General features: G+C 39.2%; 1 protein-coding gene across 1 annotated transcript in view; it reads left to right on the top strand.

Moving 5' to 3' along the window:
- Positions 1–7,245, top strand: part of CDC42 (cell division cycle 42) — a 55,635-nt gene extending 48,390 nt beyond the window's left edge. Inside the window, 4 exon segments of the mRNA XM_043997151.1 lie at positions 868–977; positions 1,082–1,225; positions 1,227–1,280; positions 7,058–7,245. Of these exon segments, the coding sequence (XP_043853086.1) occupies positions 868–977; positions 1,082–1,225; positions 1,227–1,280; positions 7,058–7,147 (398 nt within the window). The 3' untranslated portion in view covers positions 7,148–7,245.
- The last annotated feature ends 13,663 nt before the right edge of the window (positions 7,246–20,908 follow it).

Genomic DNA, 20,908 nt, shown 5'->3' with positions numbered 1-20,908 from the left:
ATAAATATGTCAACTCTGATGGTGGCTCTGGTTCTTAAATTTGTAATAGCAGTGGCTTCTTTGATTTTACGTAGACATGGCCTGTTGGTGTCCTGAGATTGCTTCCATTTGTTTGCTAAATCTTGATTGCTATCCTCAGACAAGGATGAAAAGAAAAAAATTCAACCCAGATAATTCTTTCCAAATACCTTAGTGTTGATGTTCTCAAGTTTTAGTCTTAAGTACTGGTGTGGAGACTTTTTGGTGTCATTTTTATTAAAGTTTTCATTTGCTCTTCCACTACTTGTAGCAAATTTGGGTTTCTGGGCTTGAGTCATTTGCAAGTATTAGTCCTGGAATTATGTAATAATTTAAAATAATTGCCTGTATTGATAGCCAGACACAGTCAGTAAATATTTTATTAAAAACCTACCAGGCCCTGTGCTAAGTACTAGGAATGTAAATATGACAAAGAGAGTTCCTCCTATCAAGCTTATAATTTAATGGGGGAAGACAACATGCAGAGGAAGATGAAGGGGGGAGGAGGTTAAGGAGGGGCATTCGTGAATCAGTGGAGCTTTTGGAGGAGCTTATTATCTCCTACTTCAATCAGAAGGGCAGAGGGCACTGATAAGGTATTAATACCAAGGCTGCTGTTTTGCAAGATGAGGAGTATAGCTGAGAGGGAAATGAAAAGGTTTTGTCAGCCATAGAAATCCCATGTGATAATGCTATCAACTTACCATGAGGCAAATGGCTTTTAATATCACCAAAATGTTCCTATTAAGCTTACAGGTGCTATGGTTCGTGTATTCATATATACATATAATTTTAATGCTATGAAATGATCTAGTTTCAGTGCCTGATAATTTTCCTTTTTCCTTCTAGGACAGGAAGATTATGACAGATTACGACCCCTCAGTTATCCACAGACAGATGTATTTCTTGTCTGTTTTTCAGTGGTATCCCCATCCTCGTTTGAAAATGTGAAAGAAAAGGTGTGTTGGTTAAATGTTCTTTTATCCTTCTCCAGGTTTCCTTGCTTTGTGGAGCATTTTGAAGCCTCAAAATTAACTGGTATTTGTATGTTTCATGCCTTTAGTGGGTACCAGAGATTACTCACCACTGTCCAAAGACTCCTTTTTTGCTTGTTGGGACCCAAATTGATCTCAGAGATGACCCTTCTACTATTGAGAAACTTGCCAAGAACAAACAGAAGCCCATCACTCCAGAGACTGCTGAAAAGGCTGGCCCGAGACCTGAAAGCCGTCAAATACGTGGAGTGTTCTGCGCTCACACAGGTGAGGCCTTCCTTTGAAGACCATGCATTTGTACTGCCATAGATGACAGTGATGGTACTTTTAGGTTATCTTACCTTATCAGGGCTTTCCTCTACTATTAGTTGGTTAACTGTGTTCAGGAAGAACATGAGAAGACTCATCAGAATAGTAAGTGACAGTTACAGGAAAAGTCTTTTGGGGGGGTGAAATTTATAGCTTTTAGAGTGAATTCTTATTTGTTATTCATAAGAAAATGTAACTTTTTTTTTCTCAAGTTGTACTCATGATATTCAGTGCCTATAGACATGGATGTTTACCTTTTAGAAAAAGGAAAAATGTTCATTTCTTTTGGCAGACAGAGTACAGAGCAAAGTAAGATTGAAATTCTTCTGTTCTCCTGGGCCTACCATTTTTCCAAAATCCATTTTTACTCTTAGTTTTTTTTTGTTTTTGTTTTTGTTTTTGGGGCAATTGGGGTTGTGACTTGCCCAGGGTCACACAGCTAGTAAGTGTTATGTGTCTGAGGCTGGATTTGAACTCAGGTCCTCCTGACTCCAGGCCCGGTGCTCTATGCACTGCGCCACCTAGCTGCCCCCTACTCTTAGTTTTAACAGGTGGAGTATAACTATTTTGATGGTTACTGGAGTAGAGAAAGTGGTCAAAATAACTGAGAACTTTCTTTTCTCAAGTAAGACTCCTTGGATATTGCTTCCATAGCTAGGTCGAGATTGTGTTAGTTTTGTTTACTCTCACTCCCAATTTCCAAGTTTCCCAAAGTTAAGCATTTCTGGTCCTTTGTAGCCCCCTTTCTTTCTATTGCTGTTGTTTTATTCTGATTCTATTTGCTCTTAGTGGATGCTTGTTGTGGAGGTCCTGGGATGTGTATGTGTATGTGTATGTGTCTGTGCTTTGGGGCATTTATTGGTGGTTTGATAGTAAGGAGTTTTAACTGAAGTGTTGCATCTCCATTATTTTAATGCATATTTTTTCTGACGATCTTTTTGGGTTGTGGGAAACATGATGTGAGAAAGCAGTTAGAATAGAAATCTCATTGAGACCTTGGGTTAGATGCTAAACCTATTCATGCATGATGGGTTTAAGATTATGTGTTTCTGCCAACTTTATTGGTTGCCATTATCTGTGGATACAGATGCTGTTTGATTACTTTGGAGAGCGATGATTATCATGTTCTTGTGGATAACTTTTAAGGCTATTTTTCTCAGTTATTTCAAAGTTTTCATTTTTTTTTATAGGTTAGCATTAAGGTGTAGCTGCTATATAATTCCTTTTTTGCTATGGGATATGGTTGTGCATGTAGTACATTTAATATTTTTGTTTATTCCCATGATTGTATGGTTTATTTCTTTAGCATATATTGGGCATATTATGGGACAAGTGCTAAATTTGTGTACTTCATAAGAAAATTCCATTTGTGTAGGGCATTTAAATGAAATGGAGTTAAGATAAAATTAATAGTAATAAACAAAAAAAGCCTTATGCTTAGGTTTAAAGAAAATTTTTTTGGTTTGAAAAAGATCTGAGTAGACTGCAAACTCAATGTAAGTAGGTCTGTTAAGGGATACTGATTTTTCTGGGAGTAAGGAGGTGATAGTCTTGGCTGTACTCTGCCCTGGTCAAATCACATTTAGAATATTGGTTTAGTTCTGAGATCCACAGGTTAGGAAGGATTTTGATAAACTGAAGAATTGTCAAGAGAACAACAGCTAGGGTGCTGAAAGATTTTAATTGCATGTCATCAAAATTTGTTGAAAGATCATGGCTTGTTTATCTTGAGAACAGTTTGAAGAGGATTTTGTCAGATAGGGGACATGGATGGAAGCGATAGCTATTTAAAAAATATTTGAAGAACTATTATATAGAAAGGTGATCAGACTTGTTCCATTTGGCCCTACAGGACAAGAACCAGGAGCATGAAAGGCAAATTTAAGCTTGAGGTCAGGAAAAACTTCCCAATAAGTAGAGCTTCCAGAAGTGTAATGGGCTGTCTGTGGAGGTAGTGGGCCCCTCTTTATTTGGAAGACTTTAAGAAAAGAATGGATGACTCCTTGTCAGGTATAATGGAATGGAGATTTCTTTATTTGGGATATGGGTTGAACTAGATGGCTGCTGTTGGTCCCTTCTAACTTTAAAATTCTGTAATTCATTTTTTTAATGTTGCTGTTCAGTCTCTAATCTATTTTTTTTTAATTGTCCTTCCATAGCACAGATGTTCTTTTTTTTTTTTTTAGTAAGGCAATTGGGGCTAAGTGACTTGCCCAGGGTCACACAGCTAGTAAGTGTTAAGTGTCTGAGGCCAAATTTGAACTCAGGTCTTCCTGACTCCAGGGCCGGTGCTCTATCTACTGCGCCATCTAGCTGCCCCTCCATTGATATTTTAATAGCAACTCTTAAGTTGTCATCTTTCTCATCTCTCTACTGGTGTGTATCCTCTTCTCCCTCCCTTTTGAGTCGGTGGATTGCTTTTGTTTCTCCTTAATATTTGTTGCTCTTTCCATATAATTCATTAAAATTTTTATCAAGCATTTGTTTGCTCAAGGTGTTAGAGCATCCTGGCATCTTAGTGTTCAAAGTTGACCTCAGCCATCTAGTACGACCATTAACTAAAGAACAAGGACCTCTTGTACAGTGTCTCCATAAAGCCTTCACTCTGAGGTTTCCCAGCACATAGTGATAAGACATTACCTTTGTACACAGGTACTATGCTATTATATTAGCATAGGCTAAACTGCTCTTATTCCTAAGTGACAGAGAACAAGTGAGCTCTCTCTTAGACCTTAGTATTTTATGTTTTACACGGCTTTATTGAATGTCCAGTCAGTTAAGGAGAATTGCAAAGCTTTGATGACACTTTAATTTCTGCTCATTGGTCACTTGGTCCCCAAGTGGGTTGGTTGTGCAGTAGACAACTCCTGCCATGCTATGAGGGAATCTTGGGAGGCTTTGACTCTTCCCGGGATTTCAAGGCTTTAGAGATACTTTAGAGACAGAGAAAGTGGTTGTGGGCTAAAGGAAATGAGAGACTTTTGAGGGTTCCCTTTCAATTCCCTCTCTGTAGAGCAGACCTGAGTGAGTATAGTTAGTCAGTCATTATTAGGCCTTTGGTACCCTCTGCTCCATTCAGAGTTTCTGGCTGTAACATAAGTTGATTCCTCTCTGTATCTGTACATCCAAGAGACAATTCTGTTTCTCCACTCCATGTTTTGTGCTCTGATGCACTTGTGCATCTATCACCAGCACGTTGGACCCGCTTGCTTTTATAGTGTAACTCCTCCTTGTATCTTCCTTTGTTTTCCTATAACTTGGGTGATGGTGACGTGCTTTAGTATTACTGAATAACTGAAGCCAATGCCATTTCAGAGCTTTCTTCTGTAAACTTCTGCTAAACTATTAAAACTAGTTTTAAATCGCTAGGAATTTGTATTGGGAAAGATGAGCTTATTCAGAAATCTGGTTTCAATCATAATGGGTATATTGTTAGCATTTGGAAACAAATAGCATGCCCATATCAGTCTATTGCTTTGTGTTCTTCAGTTATTCAGAGGCTGAATTCACATAAGTCAGACATTTTAATTGCCATTTAAATTTTTTTTTTGGACAATCATGCAGTTTCTTCCAAACGAGCAAAATGAATTTCTAGGGATATTCCAAATACTTAATTATCTACTGCCCTTGTGTTCAAACACCTGGATTTCTGCCTACCCTTTAATTTTCATTCATTTGCTAAAAAGAACAGATGTATCTATCTGAAATACTTGAGGATTTGGCATGTTTGCATTGCAATTGGATTCTTGGCCTTTACTATGTTGACAGCGTGGTGCTGCAGCAGATAGATCACTATACTAACCCTCCAAAGAATCTTAATTCTGCTTCTAACACTGCTACTCTGAATGAGCAAGTCATTCCTTCTGAGACTCTGGTCCCTTATATATATCTATATATATCTATATAAACTAAGAGGCAGGGAACAGAGGGCCACAAGCCTTGCCTTCATCCTGTCTTCCACCCTTTTTGATTCTTGTATATTTCCAGGTGTAGTATGTATTTTCCTTCAAATCTTTTTTTAAATCCTGTACTAACCTACTTTTTTATGTGCATTCAGCCCTTTTTTATCCTTGGGTGCTGTTTGTATCTGCTAGTCTCTTTGTAATCCTCTAACCTAGCTGCTGTTCTCTTTCCTCCCCTCTGTCTTGTAGAGAGGTCTGAAGAATGTGTTTGATGAGGCTATCCTAGCTGCCCTCGAGCCTCCGGAAACTCAACCCAAAAGGAAGTGCTGTATATTCTAAACTGTTTTCTCCTTCCCCTCTTTGCTGCTGCTTCCTGTCCCACCACTGTAGAATCTCCGTTTTAAAAAACAAAAAACAACACAAAGGAATAAAACGATCCTGTTTGAAAGCCTCTGCGTCTTTTTACTTACCACCTTAGAGCAACCTCTGTATTAGTTTTCTGGTTAAAAGTACATTCTATATCTATATCTTAGTCAAACACAAAACACTTTGTTATCACGAGGCAGATTTGGACTGGATGAACTGTCTGCCCCTTGGGCTGCCCAATGCTTGGAGCTTGATGGTTTCAGTAACTGGAGTAAAAGGGGGCTCAGGTCTAGCATTAAAAATGCCCTCTAGGAGAAAATAAAAGAATACCCACCACTCAACGGTGGATGGAATCATGCACACATCTCATTTTATATTTGTGAAGCTGTTATCAATTGTACTTGCATGACAAACTTTCATGGGAAGAGATGACCTGCTAGTAGGTGCTGTAATGTGATGGATTCTTCCTTGTGCATCAATCCTTTCTGTTGCTAGTGCTTTGGCTGTCTGTGCTCTAGTGGAGTTATTTGTCAGGCTTGGGGGGTGGGGAGGGAGGAGGACAAGGACAAGTTGATGTATCTGCTACTGCTTTACATTTGCATTTGTTACAGTAACTTTTAATACCCCAACTCCATTTTGAACAGTTGAACCTAAGGTTTGTTAATGTTGACATGTAAAGCTCTGCTGCATTTATTTTCATGCTTCTTCTGATTTGTCATTATGAGGGAAAACGTAATTGTAGCTATCGTAAAATTTTGAAATTAAAAGAATTGCAGTTGTTTGTATGAATGCCTGATGAAGCTTTATTCCTGTTGCACTGACTGGCTTTAGACTGACCTGTGGACAAGGTACCCATCTTTCTTGCTTTCCTTATATCTGGTTTTATGCTAACACATTCACCGCTTCTGGTGTTGCCCCAGCTACTTTTAGTGGGTGGGACAAGGGGGGCTCTCAATGAATGACCCTTTGCTAACTTGGGCTTACTGAAGTGTACCTGATGCTCTCTTCATCTGTGCTTGCATCTCACATATATCACAAGGATGGCCCCACATCATATTCTGGACTTTCAGAACCCTCCTGTGGGTCCATATTCCACTGCTTCATTTGAAGGCAGAGTTATTACACTTTATCTCTGTGTGCCAAATTCTAGTACATCACACACTTGCCTTGAGTTGAGCAAATTACACATGTGCTTGTTTGCTTCTTGTGCCATATATTGGTTTGCAAAAAGCATCCTCAAAAGTCCAGTGTCTGTCATGAATATCTTGGCTACCCTGCTGCAGGACTGTCTAGCCTTTATAATCCACACCTTGGACCAAGATTGATGGAAGGAGATAACCGAATTGTGATCTTGGGTGGTTCTGTGTTCTCATACCTTGTTTACCATTCTGGGGGTCTTTGCTTTTCATCTTGTCTAATCATTATACTGAATCAGACTGCCCCTTTTCTCTCTCTACCCCTTTTCAGAAAGGCCTAAAGAATGTATTTGACGAGGCGATACTGGCTGCCCTGGAGCCTCCGGAACCGAAGAAGAGCCGCAGGTGTGTGCTGCTATGAACATCCCTCCAGAGCCCCCTCTGCAAAGCTGGTGTCGGCATCATACTAAAAGCAATGTTTAAATCAAACTAAAGAGAAATTAAAATTCGTTTTTGCAATAATGACAAATGCCCTGCACCCACCCCCACACGTAGTGTGAGACATGGCCTTTATTAGGCCCCCCCAGTTTCCCTCCCAACTTGGTTTAAATGCTAGTTAATTTTGAGTAATTATGTATTGTCAGAAAACTGATCAGTACTAGTTTTTTATTTTTGTTTACTGTTTCTAATTTTTTTTTTTTTTGGTTTAAAAAGCAAGGCGTGCTTGTGATGACTCTGTAACAGACTAATTCTAGGCTCGAGAATTTTTGAAGCTGCTCCCTGGGTGCCAATTATGGCAAGGTAATCTCGGCTTACTAGTTTTTTTTTCCTTCCATTTTTTTGTTTTTTTTTTTTGGGAGGCGGGTATTTTGGTTTTTCTTGGGGGTGTTTTTTTTTTTTTTAAATCTATTAGCCAGTGGATAGTTTTTGTTTGTGTTTTTGTTTTGTTTGAGGGGGAATGGTTTTGGAGGGGAGGAAGGGAGTGGCTTCTACTTCCCAGATCTGGTCTAAAAACAGACATTCCCTCCTGGTGCTCTTTAGGAAGGAGTATAGGGAATGCTCCCCCCTCAATAACTTATACTCCTTTTTGAAAGTGTGCCTTTTTGTTCCCCACCCTGAGTAGGTACCAGTGTGAATGAACCATCCAAGTGGGGTGAAGCATGTATTGCCCTCTTCTCCCTCCCCCCTATTGTGGGGTTGCACTGTATTCTTGACTACGACATTGAAGAGATTTGCCAGTTGCTGCTTTTAAGGTTAAGGTTCAAACTTTGTTCATCAATAAGTGAAGAAAAGCCTGTACCTTTGGAACCACACCAGATGGATTTAGATTAGAATTTTAAAAAGAAACTCTTATTTAGTTTTCCTGTCACTCCTGGTCTAATCTACTGAGCCAAGGTGTGCAGGTTATTATGGTTCATAAAACACAGCTGATGAACCTGGTGTGTTGAGAAGTAAGGTTAATAAGAGTGGTGCTGGCAGACAAAGGTCCACAAAATGATTGCCTGGGATGGACAACCAACTTCATTAAGAAGTTTGGTTTGGGAGGGAGACATGATACCATAGGGACCAGTCAGGGGAATCCCCTTTATCTGTGTTTTGCATATGAGAAACCCCAGAACCAGAAAGAAGATGGGGCTCTAATATAATAAAAATCATGAGAAGAAGTCTTATGGATGACTCCAGTGTTAATAGCGATTTTATCAGAAAACTTGGTTTGCAGTTCCCAGTTTTTTAAATATCTAGGGAATCTCATTCATCTTCCCCAAATCCTAATTCTTGTAGATTCATTAGTGTTGAACCAATGCTTTTCTCATGTCTCAATTCTTTGTATATGCATTCTTTTCAGATGTATTAAACAGAAAAAATACCTTCACAAACCCGCCTGAGGGTTGTTATTTCCTCCCCTCTCTCCACTGCCTCTCACTTCTCAGCTTATTTAAAGACATGGGAACTTGACTCTCTCAGGCACCAATTTTTAGCATTGAATAAAAGAGGCAAAACTTTAAAAGGTTCATTTTTGTATTTCCTTTCCTGCCACTTGACATGGTGTGTTTTCTTCAGTGTTTAAAGTTTCTTCCTTTTCCACATTAATTTTGACAACCACTAGAATCCTTTCCCTCAATAAAAAGTGGTACTTCCCAGAGCCTCTTTTTGTTTGTAGTGAGGAAATGTCCTGTGTACTAGTTCATGGGTTATTATTAATACATCTCTTATCATTGGATTCAGGTCCTGTGAATTGAACGAGGAATGGAACTATTGTAAAGCCTTATATGACAGAAAAGCTGTGAAAGCTTCTAGAATATGACTGTTCATCTGTATACAGGACAGACTTCTGTATGTAATGGCGACAGTTCCCTTTCTTAAGGTGTACCGATCTGTAGGTCTTGTAAGGACACTCCTCTTCTGCCCCACTTCACATCTAAGTTTCCACAGAGATCTTGTCTTAGAAAAGTCCAGCCAGTATCTGAATGGAGTAGCAACATTTTGCCATTTTGCATCCCTGCCAGAGGGGTGCCAGATGTGGAAGGTAGAGGCTGTTCTAGGCTGTTGCTTGCTCTCAGTTCATAACAGCTTCTGTTTCTGCTTACTGTGCAGAGGTAGTGATAGAGGGCTTCCTGTCGGTGACCCTCTGGAAGTAGGGATCTCTGGCTCTCTCTTCTCTTCCTCCTTCCCCACTTGAAATTGATCAGTGTATGGCTGACTTCTTTTCTTCTGCTACTTTTAGGAAGTTATTTTCATTATTGTGATTTTCGAGTGTCTTGTTTGGTGCAGTTCTCATATTTCTTCATTTCAGTTGTCAGATCCTGTATTGAAGTATAAACTGGGAGAAGTTAGATGGTTTCTGTGATCCCTTTTTGTTTTGCTAGTCTGATAGTCTTTGTGCAAAGTTCACAAATGTTCTGAGTGACTAATCTTGAATTTGTAGGGATGGGGGAAACATTTTTACTTCATATTCAAGAGATCTAATCCATTTTATGAACCAGCTAGGAATATCTCTTCACTATTTTTATTGAATAGACTATTTTCCTAGAGTCAGCTTCCTAAGATATATCTGAGAGGATCTACCAGTATGTGTAAACCTGCTTTGATATGGCCTACTATGGATGCTACTAATAATGTATTACTTTACATAACATTTCAGGGTGGGCAAGTCTTAATCATGAAGTGACCAAGCCAGCAAATCTCTTTTCAAGTGATCAAGATCCATTGCTGCCAGAGGTAGAGAGAACATCCATTAATGCATCTTAAGAACCTGGTTTTTCCTGGGTCCCTTTTTTGGAGTTGAGCTTTAGTTCTTTTCTGTCCTTCATCTTGAAGCTTTTCTTTTTGACAGGTTCTCAAAAATGCTGTTTTTCCTGTTGTCAGAGAGGACCTAACAGTTTCGTTATGAAGATGACGATGGAGTATAGGCTACTTTAGGGACCAAATATGTAGTATTAATATATATATGTAATAATAATGCTTTGGCACTTTTTTGGAATTGTTTGCCAAAGGTGTGGTCCTTGTAGTTGTAGATCTATAAATTGTAGCATATGTGCTATCCCCTGCTGTTTCAAATCATTTTAAAAGTAAAATTCAGGTATCATTTACTGTTACTTTACTTCATTTCTAGAAGTGTTACATGAGGTGGTGGGGTGTTTTACTTTTCTTCTATGGATCTTGGAGCCCATGTTTTAGAATTTTGACCCTTGACTGTGAACCCTGGCAAAGTGAAGCTTCTCCTTTTCATGTGCCATAATTTGGAGTACAATCCCCTGAGAACCAGTAAAACCTCCAGCTAGTCATTAGGGCCTCTTGCTAAGCTTGCATTTGTTCATATCCTTTGTTGTATCTAGGAGGGCTGAACTGTACCTCCTTGCAAAGGCTTCCACCTCTTGAAAACTTCTGCTGCTTTTCAGCTTGGATGTTTTTCTTGAATGCCCCAAACCTGACTCCATTCAGAACTAATTTAAGATACTGTCCTGAAACCTGTTTTCATCTCATTTCTCAAGTTTCTCAGAAGCCTTTCTGTGAAGTAGAGAAACCCCTGTCTACGAAGGTGAGATTGGGGCTGGGGAGCAGACCTGTAGGGTCATCTCCTTTTTAATTCTGTGAAGTCCAGAGAAGATTAGGCAGTTGTCTGGCTGAGAAGGCAGTCAAGTATCAGGAGCTGGGAAAAGAAGAATGGGATAAAATCAAACATGGGAAGAAAATTAGGATAGCTCTTCAGTCTTTAGGTAGCCCCATACATTTTTGAAAGGAGGAAGAAATACAATACAAACTGGGGAGGGAAGATAAGTTGATGTCCAAACACTGGAAAATAGAGCAGTCTTTTGGTGAGGAAGTTCACTCTGTTTGACCGGAGCCATGGGATTTGGAAGATGGAGGCTCTAACTGCCAGTTGTATAGTGAAGGGGGTGGTGGAGGAACAGTTACATTGGCTATCTTGGCATTCCTAGCAGGTAAGGCTTCAAGTTTGGTGTGCAGGTAAATCCCGGTTTTCAAGGTTGATGACTTGATATAATGCCAGGGAGTCTTTATCTCTTTTTGTGTTATAGTCTTCTTTGGCCATGTGGTGGAGCCTATGGGCCCCCTAGAAGAATGTTTTTAAATCCATAAAATAAAAATTCCATAGGATTACAAAGGAAACTAAGTATGAAATAAAGTTGTTAATATATGCACACATATTTATATATATATCTACATATATATCAGTATATACACGGAAAAATATTTTAAAGTTGTCACCCCACAAAAGTTTAAGGGGTGGGGGTGTGTACATGTATATATACACAATGATCCTTTAAAATCTTGAGTACTGCGGGAACAGTATTTGAGAATAGCCTAGAATGTTCTAAACATTGCCATTCACATTTATCATGAGTTCTTTGAGGGACACAGGTGGTAAAATGAATATAACCAGTTTGTTCTAGTGGTAAGTAACAGCTGTCAGCTCAGGAGTGGTTATGCCCAGAGAAGGGGCTGTATTGAGCTGAACAAAGTACTGACTAATTAAGGTCCTCATTGGACCTTAATTGGGTTACTGGTCAAATTTTGGACATTTGCTCCTAATACTAAATTTTCAATTTTTAAAGAAAAAACAAAAGTTACTGAGGGATTTGGGAATGATATTAGTATATGATAAATCCAGACTGAGTGGGAAGCTTGCTGTAAATGTTCTAGATATTTATGTTGACCTGGAGCCAAATTCTATGTCTTATGTGATTATAACTTTAGTGCTAATTCTAATACATGTAATCACTTCTTGGTTGGATGCTACTATTAATGTATTACTTTATATAAAATTTTGGGGTGGGCAAATCCTAATCATGGAAGTGATGTTCTACAGTAGAAGTGAAACTCCTTTTGGGCCAAGTCAGTCTGAATATAAATATTTTTATCAGAGGAAGTGGTTTTAACTTTTCTTATTTCAGCATTCATTGCCCTTTGTCAAGAGTAACTTTTCAAGACTTGTGATCACCCTAACTTAGATGCCAGAGTATTTAATTTGGGCTCCCTGAAAAAAGGGTAAGATATATGATATCTTGAGTTAGGGTTTTTTCAAAGCATTTTTGTGTTTTCTTAACTTCTCAGATATCTGTTTCACAAATGAATATGGGGCAGCTAAGTGCCATAGTGAATAGAGGGCTTGGATGTGGGAGTCAGGAACACTTGAGTTCATATCCAGCCTCAGATACTTAACTAATTGTGTGACTTCATTAAGTCACTTAACCTCTCTCAGTCTCCTCTTCTGTAACATGATACTAGTAATGGCCTCCAGGGTTGCTGTGAGGTTTGAACAAGATATGCAAAGAGCGTTGCAAATCCTAAAACTATATAAAAGCTGCTGCTGTCTTTGTCACTACTACTATTGTTAATAATAACAGGGGCAGCTAGGTGATGCAGTGGATAAAGCACCAGCCCTGGATTCAGGAGGGCCTGAGTTCAAATCCAGTCTGAGACACTTGACACTTAGTAGCTGTGTGACCTTGGGCAAGTCACTTAACCCCCATTGCCCCGCAAAAAACCAAAACAACAATAGGAGGCAAGACCAGGAGTTTCAAATTGGGCCTTGAGCAAGATAATTAATGTTGGGATTCAGTTCATTAATCTGAAAAATGAAGGTGCTGATTTAGTTCAGGGGTTCTTAACCTTTTTTGTATCATGGATTCCTATGTCAGTCTGGTGAGACCTATGGATCTCTTCTCAGAATGTTATTAAGACATGGAAGAAAACACAATTTTGGTTAGAAGGCAGTGAAAATAAAAATTCAAAAATCTTTCCCTCCCCCCGCAAAGTTCACAGGCCAGTCTGAAATTGGGAATGGGAGTTGGGGAGGTCCAGGATCTTTGGATCTCAGGTTGAGTGTTCTTGGTCTGGATGGGTTCCTCTGGTTACTGTAGCTCTGAATCCTGTGATCCTATACAATGAGGTGTCAGTGTTACACAATTTGTGGTGGGGATTACAGTTGGGGCCTTATTCTTTGCAGGATCAATGAGAGATGTGGCTCATCCCACATAATCTCAAATCAGTTCTGCATTTTATCCCGTGTAATTTGTTAATCAGCAGGGGTTCAGGAAGCCCTTCATTAGGTAATCCATCACATTGGCAAAGCAATACTTAGATATGCAGTAGCTTTAATACTTCTGCTTGAGTTTCTAAGCCAAACTTTTTTTTAAATAAAGTATTTTATTTTTTTTCCCGTTACATGTAAAGATAGTTCTCAACTTTTGTTTATACAAGCTTTCCAATTTCAGATTTTTCTCCCTCCCCCCTCCCCTAGACAGCAGGTAATCTGATATAGGTTTTACACACACACACACACACACACACACACACACACACACACACACACACACACACACACACAATAACACTAAACATTTCTGCATTAGTCATGTTATAAGAGAAAAATCAGAGCAATGACGAAAAACCTCAAAATAGAAAAACAACAGCACCACAAACAAAAGAAATAGTATGGTTCATTCAGCATCTATACTCCACAGTTCTTTTTTTTTTTTTCTTCTGGATTTGAAGATCCTCTTCTATCATGAGTTCCCTGGAACTCTTCTGTACCATTGCATTGGTGAGAAGAATATAGTCCATCACAGTAGATCAACGCACAATGTTGATGATACTGTGTACAATGTTCTTCTGGTTCTGCTCATCTCACTCATCATCAGCTCACGCAAGGCCCTCCAGGTTTCTCTGAACTCCAGCTCATTGTTTCTTACACCACAATAGTATTCCATTGCATTCATATACCACAACTTGTCCAGCCATTTCCCAATTGATGGGCATCCCCATAACTTCCAATTCCTTGCCACCACGTACAGAGCAGCTATAAATATTTTTGTACATGTGGGTCCCTCTCCTCCTTCCATGATCTCTTTAGGAAAAAGACCCAAAAGTGGTATTGCTGGGTCAAAGGGTATGCACAGCTTTATAGCCCTTTGGGCATAATTCCAAATTGCTCTCCAGAATGGTTGGATCAGTTCACAGCTCCACCAACAATTAAGCCAAACTTTTTTTATAGAATCATAGCATTTTGGAGCTGTTCACTTTTTTAAATGGTACCACTTTGTGTCAGGCACAACTTTGGGCCAGTCCTCAGTATAGGAGGATGGAAACTAAACCACTTCTCCAGGGGTTTGTGGGTTTTGCTTCTCGTGTTAGACTGGCCCCATGATTAATATTGATTACTTAGTGTTTAACTGACAGAGGATAGGCAGAGCAGCTATTTTTCCCCCAATGTAGTTATTGCTGAGGTGAGATCTGAAACCTAGAATTTTTCATTGTCATGTCCCTAATTTTCTCTCCTTGAAAATTCTAAATGGGACTTTTAGCTAGTCATAGATGCTTCTAGCAGGGAAGAATCTCAGACCAAGCCCTTGTTAGTCTTCAGAATACTTTTCACCTGGCCCCTGACTTTGTGCTTCCTTAGCTGCTATCCTGATGGGTATTTGGGATGACATTTGGGTCAGCTCTTGTTTAGCTTCCACTGGTTAGTTCTCTCCAGTGGGGATGATCAGAAGTACCTTCTTGGGAACAGGAAGGGCAGAGCAGCATTTTAGCTTGCTGGAAATTCAATGCATATCCTACTAAACTCATTAGTGACCAGTTCTTTGTGTGATTTTGGTGTAAGAAATGAAATGAAAGACAAATTTGAATGGAGTAGAGAATTGGCCACTCCAGATTTGGATGTATTCGAGGTGTTTAAACTAGATTTTTCATTTTACTGGGGAAGATTCAGCACTTGAAGTTGATTGATTTGCCAGAGGTCCCAAATATATTCGTTAGCATCCATGTTGCAGATGAGGCAATTAAGGCTTTCAAAAACAAATTTGTGACCCCAAATTCTTCATTTTGACTTGTGTTTTTTTCCATTATCCGTCACACTGCCTTTCTAGAGTTTAAGAAGGTAATGCTGAGAGGTGTCTTGGGAAGTCTCAGCTATGTAAAGAAAAGCTTTACAGGTGCCTATTATTATTATCATTATTATCATTATTATTATTTTTTTTTTGGGGGGGGTGGGGCAATGAGGGTTAAGTGACTTGCCCAGGGCCACACAACTACTAAGTGTCAAGTGTCTGAGGCTGAATTTGAACTCAGGTCCTCCTGAATCCAGGGCTGGTGCTTTATCCACTGAGCCACCTAGCTGCCCCCTATTATTATTTTAACATTAGGGTGATCATATCTCTTATATTACAGATTAGATTTAAATGAGACCAGATAAGGTTGTGTAGGGATGCTTTGTCTGTTATTGTAGCGTGAGATTTAGGTTAGATGTTGGGTAAACATATACGTATTGTTATAAAGAGCATTGAGATAACCTGAATAGCAGTGTCTCAGGAGGGCCTCTAATTTTCTGCCTGGGCATCATATGCTGCTTCAGTGAAGCATCTTGAAAATACTAATGACAACATAACAATCTAGGTAGCAGTTAGTAGTTTACCAAATGTTTAAAACCTATGAAATGAAAGTAGCAGGAGTAGAAGAATTTTCATTTTACAGATGTGGAAACAGACTTGGGTATGACATAACATGAATTATATCCATGCTTTCATCATACAGTGATTAGAAGTGGCAGGCACCATCTAACCCAACCTCCTCATTTTTCACATAAGGAATTGAGACCAAAGGAGATTTAATGCTTTACCGCAAGAATTATTTGATGTCCCATTTTCTCTCAGCAACTCCATGTGTCTTAAAAAACATTTACCTTTTAAATTTTTTTGCTGTTCTCTGGGAGATAGGAAAATGCCAGGCCTGCTGGATATACTAGTAGGTCTCTTCTGCCACTGATTTCAGAATTGCTTACATTAGGCTGTCATTAACTGAAACAGACATAACAATCACATGGGTTCTGAATGTTAATCCAATATATTCTCTAAGTAGCATAACAACATTTAGCTAGTAGTTTAGCTAGGACTTGAAAAGGCCAATCCAAGTTTTGTGTAAGGGAATGGGGGCTGCATGCAGGAGTCAGTAGCACTTCCAATTGCATGCATGTAGGTACTGGGAGGGAAACAAACTTGTCACTTCGTGGGAGAGCTTGGTCTGGTTCCTGATTGCAAACCTTACAAACTAACCTGAGGTGATGGATTTATAGGCTTGAGCCCCGGTAGATTGAGTTAATAAGGAAAAAAAGCTTTTCCTGAAGCAAGTGAATGTTCAAATCTGATTTTCAAAATGGTGACAATGAAACCTCTCCCAGTTTTGTGTGGTAATGTAACGATTGGAATGATGCCGCCTGCTGGAGACTTACTGTAGAAGAGTTCTGCCCATGAAGCGAAGGTCTTTGAGGGCAAGACCAGGAGTCTTTTCTTTGGCGTCAGGAAGTGACGCGGGCTAGTGGGAGGAGGAAGGAAGAGACTGGTGCTCAGTCTCGCGCTCTTTCCTTTGGACTCTGGTGGAGAGCGGAGCTAGAAATGTGCTCTCCTTTTAATAGATAGGAATCTAGGCCTTTCTTCTCTCTTTATCAAATTCTTATTCTCCTTAATAAATGCTTAAAAGTCTAACTCTTGCTAAAGCTTATAATTTATTGGCGACCTCTCACTAGATATTTTAGACAGTTTAGCTAGAATTTTAGCCCTTAACAGTAAGTAGTGCAAATATGGTTATATCTATTTTAAAAGTATGACACTTAGAGAGCTCAGGTGACACCATCTGTAATTTAGATTTTGAACTAGTTAATTTGTTAAGATTGGCCTTTCCAGCTCCAAGTTTCTGTGTTCTGAAACTCCGTTTCTAGTTTATCTAGGTTTGGTAGAGTGACTGACCGGCTAAAGCTCCAGAGCCAGTAAAGGGAAATGTTGGAATTAGGTTTTGAATCTAGATCTTCAAAGACTGGTGGATTTTTTTTCTATTTCAATATAAGGGGCTGCCTCAGTAGTATTAGGGGAGGGGATGCTGTTAGACTTGGTAACTGTATCTTTTATTTTCCAGGTTTGGATCAGCAAAGGGGAGATAAACGGCACATTTCAAAAGGGATGACAAGTTATTCTGTTCCAAATAAGGCTTTCTTGTTCTTCATGATTCCTTATGTTTCTGTAGAGTGTGTGTGTGTGTGTGTGTGTTTAAACTTGTTCTTCCTAGGTCAAGGATTATATTTGTTTGACAGAGAAAGACTTTGAAATTAAAACACTCATACCTGGAATAATAGCTCCCATTTCTAAAGCGATTTAAGATATTTGGAGTATTTCACAACTTTATTATAAGTTCAAGAATGACTGGTTATGTTTTATAAATGGGGAAATTTGGGCAAACCAATTAACTTAGCTCATTCCACAACTAATACATTTCAGATCAAGGTTCTGGACTCAAGATCTGAATTCAAATTCAGTATTCATAGGACCATAGATCTAGGGCTAGAAGCAAAAGATTTGAACTTGGGTCCTATGTCTGTGCTTTTTCCCCACTTTATCATACTGTCTTTCCTATAAAAAGATATTTAAGACTGGGGTTATTTGGGTAGCAGCAGCTAATGGTGAAAAGATTTACTCTCCACAGGCTAAAACCCAAGGCATTCTGGAGTAGAAGTACATGGTATGGACCCTTTAAGCTCTTTCATTTGGGGTAGCAAACAAAAGTTGCTTAATAGGTGGAACCCAGTAAGTAGGTGGGAATTTTGGAGCTAGAAAAGGACCTTGGAGGTCATCTAGGACAAACTTCTTTATAGATGTTTTGCTAACGGTGGCTGAGATAGGACTTGGAACTGAGTTCAAGTTCCCCGTTTAGCTCCAAATCCTGGGCTCTTTTCCATTATACCAATTCGCTTCCAGGGAAGATGTATTCAGGTAGTTTCTTTGGAAACCTAAGTTTCAGACCAAGAGAAGAGAACTTGAAGTCTTTTAACACCAGGGTCAGCAGATGAGTTGGGAGGCAGCAAAGTTAGAAATACTAAGTTCCAAGAAGGCAATACTAGGTAACACTCTTGGTTCTGGATCCTCTGGTGATTAAGAGTTTTTAACTGCATGCGGTTGGATACAACTTAGCATAGGTTACAGGACAAGATATTGACAGGGCTAGAACTCAGCTGACACTTGTATTTCTTACTGTTTCATATGTTAAGGAATTTCTTAATTCTTTTTTGAGAGCTAGCTAGAGGTTTCTGGGGAGGAGGGAAGAGGTTGTAGAGAATCCTTTTTGTCATCTTATAGCCTTAGGACATTTTCAAGGGAGGGATTAGCCTTGGAAGCTGGCTTCTCAGGAGATGTAGATTCTAGTCCTTGACTGTTATTAACTGGCCCTGTGACTAGGCAAAACATTTCACCTTTTTTGGCCTCAGTTTCTGATTCTTTCAGAGAATCAGCAGTGAGACTGTATTGGTTGACACCAACCCTCAACTGAAGGAACCGTTTGGGAAATAGTTGTACAGCCTCTGCTTAAAGTCATGTTATAATGGTGTCTACCTAACTCCCTTTAGAGACATGTGTAATTTAAAATTCTAAATGTGGGTTCTAATCTGTTCCCCCAGTTTTGGGGGAAACTGACTAAAATCACTGATAAAATGAGTTTAGGTTTTTAAGGGTTTATTGAAAGATAGAAAGAGAAAGATTGAGAACAGAATTTCAACAGCCTGGCAATCCTATCTTTCCTCAATTTTCCTGTGAAGTCCTCTGGAGTCTCTTTTTCTCTCTCTCCCACCATGGTGAAGTCAGGAGTCAAAAAGCCACAGAGCTCTCCGCACAGGCCCTCCTTCCTCCTTCCTGTCCCCTCCCAGAAAATGGGAGGCTCCTCAAGTTGATTGGCTGGTAGCCTTGATAGACAGTACCCATGAGCAAATGTCACTTCCTGACGCCAAGGAAAAGCCACATGGCCTTGTCCTCTGAGGCATTCTTCTCATGGTGGAGCTTTCCTATAGTAAGTCTCCAGTAGGTGGTGTCATTCCAATCATTACACATATTTCCTATTTTGGGACTAATTATAATTGTCATGTTTTCTTTTGAACCAGATAAAGTCTATACCTCTGCAACTTTTACTTGTCCTTAATTCTGCCTTCTAGGACTAAGCAGAAGTCTCATTTCCCTTGCCTGCTAGTGCTTCACATATAACCTAATCTCTAAGTTTTCATTCCAAAAATCTCTAACTCCTATGTCATGGTTTTTATCTCTTTTACCATTTTAGTTGCTTTTGTTGCTCTTTCCTAGCACGCAAAACTGAAAACAGTATTCTTGATATGAGCTAAGCAGGGCAAATGACTTTCAGCCTTCCGTTTTTGTAAGTTCTCACACAAATTAAACAATGTAAGAACACACATTTGAATTCACTGATATTTATCCACGTTGGGGTTAATTTTATGTAGAAACACTAGTGAACATTCATGATGGTAACTTAGTTTACTTGGCAGGATTTCCCCCTGTATGAATGTATCGTCCTTTTGAGTGATGACTTGGTAGTACAGTATGAAGAGCACTGGTTTAGTAATCAGATCAGGAAATGAATTCTTGTTCTGCTTCTTCCCCTGAGTCTGAATCTTGCTCAGTCACTCTCTTCCTGGGTTTCAGTTTATCTATGAAGTGTGAGGAAAAATCTTTCTTTCAACTCTAAATTCTGTGACCCAAGTAGGACAGTGGCATTTAATGTAGAGTTTCATTTTGCAAGCCCCTTTTCAGAGATGTCCTTTTTTTTTTTTTTTACAGGGCATTGGGGGTTAAGTGACTTGCCCAGGGTCACACAGCTAGTAAGTGTCAAGTGTCTGAGGCCGGATTTGAACTCAGGGAGTCCTGAATCCAGGGCTGGTGCTTTATCCACTGCGCCACCTAGTCGCCCCCAAGAGATGTCCTTTTAATTGGGAATAAACTGACCAGGTTCAAATAAACTTGATAGTTAGCATGGAGACTAAAAAGGTGTCCTACATTTTAGAATATTCATGAGTAAAATATTTCTTCAGGCTGTGGTAATGTTAGAAATGACTACAAATAGTAGCCACAAGATGACAATAGCAAATGTTATGTTATCTCATATCTTTCTTATCTGAAAGACCAGTGATATAATGTAATACTGCTTTTGGCACTCAACTGGGGCTTTTGCCTGTGAATCTCTTGAGGATAGAACCTGTGACTGTTGGGTCACCAGTTTTTCTCTTTGAGAAGTAGTGTCCTAATTGTTTTTGTAGGATTCTTCTGGAATTTGAGATATTAGTGCGCACAGAAATTATATGGGGCTGAGGTGCCATGGGAAGAAACCTGCATTTGGACTTTAGACCATGGGGTCATATTCTGACCGACACTTAGAGGCTAGTCCCTTGTCATTCTGGGCATTGCTTTCCATATATGTAAATGAAGGGTATTATACACAGCTTTAAGGGCATTAAGGTGTTCCTGGAAGGCAGCATTATAATGGACAGAGATGGAATCAATAGTTCTAGAACTTGAATCTTAACCTGCCTCTTTTTTTTCCGTAAAAGTATTTTATTATTTTCCAGTTACATGTATAGTTTTCAACATTTGTTTTTATAAGATTTTGAGTTTCAAATTTTTCTCCCTGCCCAAGACAGCAAGTTATCTGATATAGATTATATATGTACAATCACATTAAATGTATTTCTGCATTAGTCATGCTTTGTAAGAAGAATCAGAGTAAAAAGGAGAAACCTCAAAAAAGTAGGAATAATATGGTTCAATCTGCATCTAGATGCCATAGTTCTTTTTTTCTGGATTTGGAGAACATTTTCCATCATGAGACCATTGTTGAGAAG

The sequence above is a fragment of the Dromiciops gliroides genome, chromosome 3 (genome assembly GCF_019393635.1).
Source record: "Dromiciops gliroides isolate mDroGli1 chromosome 3, mDroGli1.pri, whole genome shotgun sequence".
Taxonomy (NCBI): Eukaryota; Metazoa; Chordata; class Mammalia; order Microbiotheria; family Microbiotheriidae; genus Dromiciops; species Dromiciops gliroides.
Note: the sequence above shows the minus strand (reverse complement) of the source record. Positions and strands in the feature narration are given on the sequence as shown.